This window comes from Eurytemora carolleeae, unplaced genomic scaffold (assembly GCF_000591075.1).
Source record: "Eurytemora carolleeae unplaced genomic scaffold, Eaff_2.0 scaffold673, whole genome shotgun sequence".
Taxonomy (NCBI): Eukaryota; Metazoa; Arthropoda; class Copepoda; order Calanoida; family Temoridae; genus Eurytemora; species Eurytemora carolleeae.
Genome location: NW_019397124.1, coordinates 122,927 through 132,529, shown reverse-complemented (window position 1 = coordinate 132,529; position 9,603 = coordinate 122,927). Strand labels below are relative to the sequence as shown.

Genomic DNA, 9,603 nt, shown 5'->3' with positions numbered 1-9,603 from the left:
AAAATATTCGCAAAAATTTAAGTTATACTATGCAAGGAGAAAAACTGGTGGCTTGAAAAGCAAAATTCAAAGCTAAACTTGTTCAAAGAAAATGTTAATGTTTCTCAAGATTTCTAGGGATTAAGTTTTTTCTTGAAAGAAAAAACACGGAAAGACTTAATTAAACTTCACCTACCTTCATTGTTAGATTTGGCATTATCATTTCTGTTTTGCTTGTGCTCATCCGATATTCTCATAAACTGGAGAAAATCTTCCAATTCTTGTTTTTCAACTTCTTCTGCCTCCGTTTCTCCCTTCCTAATGTCGACTTCAGCCTGTTTCTTCTTAATGTCATCTTTTGGCTGTTTCTTCTTAAAGTCGTCTTTTAGCTGTTTCTTCTTGATGTCGTGATTGGGCTGTGTCTTCTTAATGTCGTCTTCGGTCTGCTTCTTCTTCCTTACTTCCTTCAATTCTCTCTTCTCAAGTTCTTCTTCGTCAGATTCATCCTAAACATATGAACACTGTCAAGTTTTAGTTGTTAAAAAATTATTTTTAATGATTCGGTAGAATTTCATTAAAAAGTTTTTCTTTTATCTCTTCCGAGTAAATAAAAGAGAATATTGATGAGTAAAATTAAACTAAAGCAACCGCTAAGTCACGCTTCTTAGAGACAAACTTCTAAAAGGAAAAACTTAAAAGAATGAATCCAGAAAATTGTTAATTTGCCCCATAGCATATTTCTGGAGTTTGCCTTTCGTAACTTTGTCAAAAATAAGTTTTTCTTTTAGAGTTTTATTTTTTTGGATTTGAGGTTTTTTTTTAAGGATATTTACAATTAAGAGTTTATATTTCTGAGGGTTGTATCTTAAGAGTTTGTTATTCAGGAGGTTGTCTTTCAGAAGTTTTGTCTTTCAGAAGTTTTCTTTCATAGGTTTGCTTTGCAATTCAGGAGTTTGTCTTTCAGAAGTTGTCTTTCAGAGGGTTGTCTTTCAGAGGGTTGTCTTTCAGAGGGTTGTCTTTCAGAGGGTTGTCTTTCTGAGGGTTATATTTCAGAGGGTTGTCTTTCAGAGGGTCGTCTTTCAGAGGGTCGTCTTTCAGAGGGTTGTCTTTCAGAGGGTTGTCTTTCAGAGGGTTGTTTTTCGGAAGTTTGTCTTTCATCATGGTTTTAAATTTAGAAAATACTATATTAAGAAATGATGAATTTACTACAGTTTACCACAGAACTTCGGAGACATCTAAAGAATCTATAAAATGTCGTTTTCATAAACGTGCTAATACTGGAATACTGCAGATATTTAGTTTTTAAATTAAAACTTTAAAACTGCTCCCGCATATTTGGTTACTATTTTATTTTATTTTAACAATTACCGACATTTAGGTATTATTTATATACAAAGCCATTGAAAAACTGTCAAGACAACATTTTTTAAATTCTTTCGATGTCTTTCAAAGTTCTGGATTAAACTGGAGAACTTCACTTACTTCACTGGAAGAGGATAAAGATGAGGAAGAAGATGATGAAGTTTCAGAATTTCTAGAATGATGGAATATCGAAATTTGAATAATTTTTAAATAATTTTAAAAAAACTTCTTCTTTAGAAGTAATTGATCAAATCTAGTTTAGGGACTGTAGTGTTGAGTGACCTTCAATTTATCAAGTTCCATATGTGATTCACAACGATTCCCTTTAAACCTTTTTCAGTGTGAAAATAAGGAAAATATCATCGTTTTTTCCTTCATTGTTTCTGCAACAGTGCAAAAACTGTCCAGTTTCGGCAAACCCAGCGAGGATATCTCATTCCTCAATGATCAGAAAAAGGTTTTAACGGTATAGTTGTGAACCGGCGGTGCCACAAATATCTACGTATCTAAAATATTTCAAAACAATATCCCTTACAAGTTGGCTTCTCTAGCTAAAAAACGGCAGTGCAGAATTTCAACTGTATCAGCAAACAATTTAAAATTTATAAATGTCCAGATCGAATTTTTTTATCGTATGACATGCTACGGACAACCCTAAGTGTTCACAAAAAAAGTCAGCCCATTCGATCCAACCGTTTGGCCGGCTATGGGAACAAATATATGAATGTCTTGTTTTATCTATATATAAATTTGGCTTGTCTGTCTGTTTGTATCCAATAAACGTCAAAACGGCTGAACCGATCGGGCCCAAATTTTTTTTGGGACATCACGTGACCACAGGGAAGGTTTATGAATGATAAAAATTTGAAAAAAATGTGTTTTAAAGGTTTTTAACTTCGTAAAAAAATTTAAATTCTTGAAAATCCGCGAATTTTTTTTTTGAATCCGCAAATTTTCTTCTTCTTTGTTTTAAAATGTAAACAAAAATAACATGTTCACAATTTAAACAGAAGATGGGCGCGAAGCGCTCTAAAAGCCTAGTTATATAAATTTCAATATTCCTTGCTGCTCTGTATTGGTTATTGCTCAACAATGGAGCTGTTTTTGTAGCTACAGCAGTTCTACCACTTGGCAGCGAAGCTGTTAAAGAAGCTGTAGCTGCTGTTTTGGAAGCAGTCAACCTAAAAGTTTTAAAAATGAAATTTCCAAGAATAATTAAATCTTCATCTTTAAAAAGAGTCTAAGCAATTAAAAAAGAAAATAGCTAAAACTCTGTGTTTTAAAAGGTGTGTATTATTACCTCAAATCTAACCCTGTTATGTTATGAATGAGAGAGTAAAGCTGAGCATTTTCGTATTCAAGGCCTGCAAAACTTATTTTCTTACAAAAAGTGACAAAAAAAATTTCATTGCTGCAAAACTTACATTTTCTTACAAAAAGTGACAAAAACAAAATTTTTTATTTTAAAATTATCGACATAATTTTAAATAACTCTAAATGCAAAACATGCCTGATTCACAATGGTACCCTTAAACATTCTTTCAATTATCCTCATTCATTCGTGCTCTACTGCATAAATCCGAAAGTCAGAAAATCGCAATTGACAAATATCAATTATCAGATTGAGAAATCAGGACAGCTCATTTTAGCTTAATCAAAGGTTAAAATGATACCGTAGTGAATCCGCCATGCCAGTCTTAGTATAAAGGGCTACATCTTCAGTTCCCTGGCTAGATTGATGAGAAACTAAAGATTTAGAAGAACAGAAGATTACAATGAGGAAAAGGAAGAAACAAGGGTGGGGGAGGTGGTCAATATGAAAAGAAGAGGGGTGGGGCGTTAAGAAATAGGAAGAGGAAAAAAGAAACTAATTCCTGCAGTTCTAGCTCTCCAGAAAGCCAACTCTTTGATAATACCTAAATTAAAACAACACAATTGTCAAAAATACCACGAACCATCTTACCCCTTGAAAAAAGGGACAGTAGACGTAATTTTAAGGGTCCCCTAACTCAAGGGGTTTGTCCGATGATGCATAACTGTAGACCTCAAACCTTTCTCAGATCTTTGATGAATTTCTTTTTCCTCTAAAAGATGACTTTATTTCTTTTCCTCCAGAAGTGAATGACGGATTTATGTTTAAGAGAATTGACGGAAATATTAATATATTGTGGAAGACGATGCCTGGCCCCATTAAACAAATCCCACAAGATTCAACAGAATGAGATAGAACGGATACGGGGCATTGTACTGAAAACATCTACACGTGTGATATCGATAATTACTCATGTTCTTAACCCTCTAGTAATAAGTTATAAGAAATATATTTACTGGAAGTATTTTATGCGTTTCATTAGAGTTTGACTCACGTCCTCTATAATATCATAAAAACGTCAACAGTCATTTTCACCTTTAAAGAACCAAAATATGTTAATCGATTTTTGTGTGGGGCCTACCATGACCCCAAAGATTTATTTCCTGTTAGTGAAAACGGAAAAGTCTGCAGAATCTTTTAGTATCCGTATTCTCCATTAACTTGCAGATCAATAATAAAAAGGTCAACTTATAACATATATAAAGAGGTCTAGTTCTAACAGTCAATTAAAATAATGAAACATAATAAAATAAATACAGATCTGAGTTTACTAACGCTTATATTCAGGAAGACAGGCTTCATTTCAATTCTGTATTGAGAATCTGTATAATTGAAAAGGTTTCTTTATTCAAATTGAATTTATCAGAAATATAAATACCCTTTCTCTCGATTGAATACAAATTTATTTAAAGGGACTGTACGCGTAATTTCAAGTGACCCTCCAGGCTAGGATGGCAATCCCCGTTTCACGTTGTCATCAAACTGATTATTTTATTTACTTACGTGAATTGCACATTTCTACTGCACATAAGAAAAACATGGAAAATCAACCAAGATAAGCGACAATATCGTCCACGTTATTATCAGATAAAGATTTCAAGAGTACCGTTGTAAATCGGGAAATGTCATCTTTGAATGAGAGTCACTTGAAATTACACGTGCGTCGTACAGTCCCTTTAATGCACATGAACATGAAACATGAACGGAGAAATTGGTTAGATCAATTATCAGTCTTATCCACAATGTTTTGAAAAAAGTGGAAAACTAAAAATATCAATTAACTTTGAACAGGAAAGTAATCATTTGATTCGGATTCAATCTCTTTTTCGTAAACACTCCCTTTAAAACCCAGCCAGCCACCTACCTTCGTCCAAGTTCATTTCCATTCTTATCTGAAACTTTTGCAATCCAATACATTAACACACTATTTAATAAGCTTTTACACAATTTTACGTGAAACACAATACAGGTGAATAATGAATACAGTTTATAAAATAAGTTTGAAAACAAACAATAAGAATTGCATTAACAATACTTTAGAAGTAAATGCAGGGGGGGGGGGGAAGTTCCAAACCGTAACTTGGCCAAATTTAACTTAAACTATTATAAATCTTTTAAAAACCCGCCCACAAATTTCAGTTTGTCTGTCTGACCATAGCTCATAAACTTCTTAACCGATTTGCCACAAATTTTGATTTGGGGAACTTGGTAGAGCAACGGAAATATTCTTGGCTTAGATAAGCAATAAGTTAAGTTGATTCCCAAGCTAACAAAAAAGTTAAAAAATAACCAACATTCAGAATTTCGTCAGTGTCAGGTTTGGAACTTCTGCCCCCTGAAAAAACATGTTCATATTAAGGACTAAAATCACAATCACAGTGGTAGGAAGGACCCTAGAAGGTCCCCTAGGAGGGACCCTAAGAGGGTCGGAAATCTATATCAAGTTGTTGAAACACTTATAAAGCACAAAGTGTATTGAAATCTAAACACGTTGAGGCAAAGCTTTTTAAAGTTTTGTTTTTAGAATTGTTCATATATTTCAAAATACTAAAATGCCATCAGGTTTAGGGATCGGCGATGTATCAAGTAACTGCTCAAAGATGCTCCTGAGAGTCAAAGTGATCAGAACTTTGAGTAAAAACGATTTATCCGAATAAAATAAAGATTTGGAAATTTAAATAAAAAAGCTAACAATCCCTTTAGAATAAATCCTTGAACTAAACTAGGCAACTAAAGCGCCATTTGGTACTTGCTCTTTATCAAATACAATAAAGTTTGAGCCTTGTCATTTTAAGAACTTCTGGTTCAAATCTGGGATTTCACTAGACCTTGAGATTCCTAGTTTTTAGATCAGATGTGGAAATTTAAAAAATTAACCAATGATATTGCTAAACCACCTTATCAACTAGTTCAAGTTAATAACAGCTGGACATATTCACCATTTAGTGCTTCAAGAATCAATTTGAGGTTTGGAAATCAAACAAGTTTGTTTAACCAATGATATTGCTAAACCACCAAGGGTTTAGCAATATCATTGGTAAACGGTGAATATTTCCAGCTATTATTAGCTTGAACTAGTTTTTAGTAATCCACATTTATAAGTTTCTTACTCTGGCCTGGATTCTGGACTCGATATTCAGGTTTCCAGACTGAATATTCAGGCTTCCATATTAAATACTAAGGTTTCTAGACAAAATATTCAGGTTTCCATATTCAATACTCTGGCTTTTAGGCTGAATATTCAGGTTTCCTGATTCAATATTGAGGTTTCAATGCCTGGATATTAAGGTTTCAACGTCTGGATATTCGGGTTCGAATGTCTGGATATTCAGGTTTTAATATCTGAATATTCAGGTTTCAATGTCTGGATATTCAGGTTTAGATGTCTGGATATTCAGGTTTAGATGTCTGGACATTCAGGTTTCAATGTCTGGACATTCAGGTTTCAATGTCTGGATATTCAGGTTTCATTGTCTGGATATCCATATTTCAATGTCTGGATATTCAGATTTCAATGTCTGGATATTCAGGTTTCAATGCCTGGATATTCAGGTTTCAATGTCTGGACATTCAGGTTTGGATAGATTACAGTTCATCTTTCTCTGAAGAAGGATTAGCAGTTTTCAGCTTCCGAAGTGCAGAATCTGCTTTCCTGCAAAAAATATTAAGAATTTAGTCTTTGTCACACTAAAAAATATTCTAATCCCTTTATTTCTACAACCCGATGGTGTATATCTTTGTTATTTTAAACTTAAAATTATAGAGATCTGTTAGAATTCACAGATTGAAACGGCACAATTAGGTTGCAAAGATATGCGGATTTGAAACTCAAGAGTTTGTGGCAAAGACTAAATTCCTTTAGATCAAAGTATCTCAACTCTTCCTGAATCGAATCTGTTTAGAAACCACAATTGAAAATGATGAATTTTCAAAGAGGTTACGATGGATAACTTATGCATTCTTGATCGGAAAAAAGCATAAAACGGTACCACTATTAATCGGGTGTGTCATTTAAAATGGAAGGGTGCAGGAATTATTGTCTCATTTAAGAATGCCCACTAGTACGTTGTTTTTCATCCATTTTTTTGTAGTGTCTAATGTCTATAGCAAAATCTTACAAAATCTAACGCTCCCAATAAAATTTTTAAAAAAATCATAAGAATTCAATACAGTTAATAATAGAAATAGGTTTAAAGGAAATAACATAGAAGTGCAAATAATTAATAACTTTGCAGGCCGCAGGACGGTATATTCTTAGAGAAAGAATGGAGGACAACATCTTTTACGCTCTATTTGAAAATTCATGTTTACAAATAAAATCTGACCTGAACCATTCGTTGTACACAGCTAGAGGGTCATTGTTCCAATGTTTATGAAAAGAAACCGGTTTCCTGTTGTTAGTGTTTACATTCGTTTTATGTACACAATCTTTTAACAAGTTTTAAAAAGTTCAAAGAAATGTTTTTAAAATAAAAATAAAAAATATCTTGTTTTTTTATAAAAATAAAAATAAATTGTGTTTTTAATGAAAATAAAAACTATCACTTATTTCTATAATATTTGTGTAAAATTGAATTATTTGCCTTATTAAGTTTCGAATTACAAAAAGAAGAATACATCAATTAGATAAAATCAAAAATTAAAATCTATAAAATTAATTTTTTATAATAACTCACAATCCGGTCGAAATTATGATTTGTCAAAATCCATAATAAAAAATGAAAAATCAGCGGCATTTTACATCCGTCATTTCTAAATAAAGAAAAAAAATGTAAAACAATTAATAAATCGAAATTTAAAAATATTTAAATATGAACACTCCTTTGCGAGGTGAGGGCTATAGGGTAATCATTAGGACGGCCCTGAAATTGCCTAAACAAAATACTTTTTAATATTTGGAAAAAATCTAGAAAGAAATTCACAAACGTAGATTTTTGTAGATCAAAAAAGAGTCTCTGATTTGTTAAAAAAAAAGCTAACTTGAACTTGAACTGAAAACTTAATATTTGAATATATATTATTAAAGGGACTGTAAGCGTAGATCAATATATATTATTAAAGGGACTGTAAGCGTAGATCAAGTGACTTTTCATAGATATTGCCGTTTCATTAGGGTTAAAGGAACTTATTCTGATAATTCAAATATGTTTTCCTGCAGTAGAAATGCGTAAGTCAATTTTGAAGAGAAACCCCAAATTTAAAATAATATAATTTCATAAATAATTCTTACTCTATAAATAATTCTTACTCAGACAAAGGTTTAAAGAGTACTGTTGTGAATGGGAAATGTTGTTTACCTGTAACTATGGTTAAGACGTATCCCAGCCTGTCTCGCACAGATGCCGAATATATGCATATCTTCCGGTGTATTCGCCTCGGGACACTTGCAACCATCCGCCTCAGCAATCAAACGCTCAACCGCCGCACGGTTTATTATCTTTCCGCCTCCGCCAGTGATGTAATTGTAACCGCCGTTGGATCCGCCAACTTTGTAACCATACCGCTGACCTAAACAGATATATAATTTTTCCTATAATTGTAATTAATATATTTTTATCATTATTACATCATTGTTATTGTCATTATTATCATTATCAGTATCATTATTATTCATATAATTCATATTAACATTATTATTAACATTATCAAAATTAATATTATGATTGTCATTACAATGCAATGAAACAGTACCTAGTATGGTTGGTTCTGCTGCATCATAGCAGGATAACTGTTGGGCAAATCTACAGAATATTAAATATTTATCATTTACAGTATTCAGTTACTATATTGGCGGTTAAAAAGAATCTTTTACTAGAGAAGCCGAGTTGATTTATTGTTTCAGTTTGATTAGAGTAATAACTGATTGATCAGTTTGATTAGAGTAATAACTGATTGATCAGTACATTTTTTAACATTTCATAATTATCTAATTGACTCTTTAAATCAATTGCTTAATTGCTGATTGGTAGATTAATTGATTGAAAGTTTATTTGATAGATTTGTATTTTCCTGGCAGGACTGAACATAGTGTCATCATCAACTATCAGAAGCCAAGGAAAACCTGTTTCAAGAAACCTAAACATGTGTGAATTAAAATAATACAAATTTAAAGAAAAGGGTATAATCTTATTTTTTTCTTAATTCTCTTTTTTGGATATCCTTACTGTATAAAAGTTACGCTTGATAACAATTACAGATACAATGCTATATCGATTGAACTATAAATATCGATTGAATTAATTGAATTAAAGTAAGCTGTTCACAAACCGGCTTTTAGAGCATTTAAGCAAAAATAAAAATCATGTTAATATGAACCTATTTAAAAATATATTTTATCACATTTTAGGACTATCATCATTTAAAACGAGTCTTAACAAACATCAATTCAAAACTTACATTTACTTAATCAATGTTTAGTTCAATTGATATGACACAATTAACACCAGAAAAAAACCCCGGTTTTTTAAAAGTTAAAGAGTACATCTTAACATGATACGCTGATTGGTTGAATTTTATACTTCTTTCTTGGATATCGAATGGGTATTAAAATAATCTCGGGTTTAGTAAACCAGGAGTTTAAGCATTAATCTTGATATCCATCATTCTAAAATTTCAGCTCAGGCATGTGAAAAATTCAAAAATGTCTGCAAAATAAAATATTTTTCTTAAAGATAGGCATGTGTGGGTTTGGGGGGACAAAATTATTAAGAAATATTTACTGGTTTACGGAAAATATTTATGAAAATATGTATAATATCTTCATGGGCAAATCCTTGAAATTTCAGCAATCTATGATGAAAGTTTGTCCTGCAACTGATAAAATTGTCAGGCGCGCGCACCATAGCCCACTTTGGTGTGCGCACAGAATATTATTTTTATCAGGAAAAATG

The 9,603-nt window shown here is 32.1% G+C and overlaps 1 protein-coding gene across 12 annotated transcripts; it reads right to left on the bottom strand.

Moving 5' to 3' along the window:
* Positions 1-165: 165 nt before the first annotated feature.
* On the bottom strand, positions 166-8,790 carry LOC111712121 (protein FAM133). Of its 12 annotated transcripts, none has more exons than XM_023486650.1 (9): positions 7,039-7,104; positions 5,789-6,365; positions 5,008-5,618; positions 4,578-4,792; positions 3,216-3,257; positions 2,642-2,705; positions 2,403-2,522; positions 1,462-1,513; positions 166-485 (listed from the first exon to the last, which is right to left on the bottom strand). In XM_023486650.1, the coding sequence occupies exons 4-9, from the start codon at positions 4,597-4,599 to the stop codon at positions 168-170; spliced, it is 618 nt and encodes a 205-aa protein (XP_023342418.1). In that variant the 5' UTR covers positions 4,600-4,792; positions 5,008-5,618; positions 5,789-6,365; positions 7,039-7,104; the 3' UTR covers positions 166-167. The 12 variants fall into 12 exon arrangements, 11 of the variants coding, with proteins under 11 accessions (XP_023342418.1, XP_023342419.1, XP_023342420.1 ...); XM_023486651.1 differs by having other exon boundaries at positions 4,578-5,168; positions 5,542-5,618; XM_023486652.1 differs by having other exon boundaries at positions 4,578-5,147; positions 5,542-5,618.
* Positions 8,791-9,603: the final 813 nt, after the last annotated feature.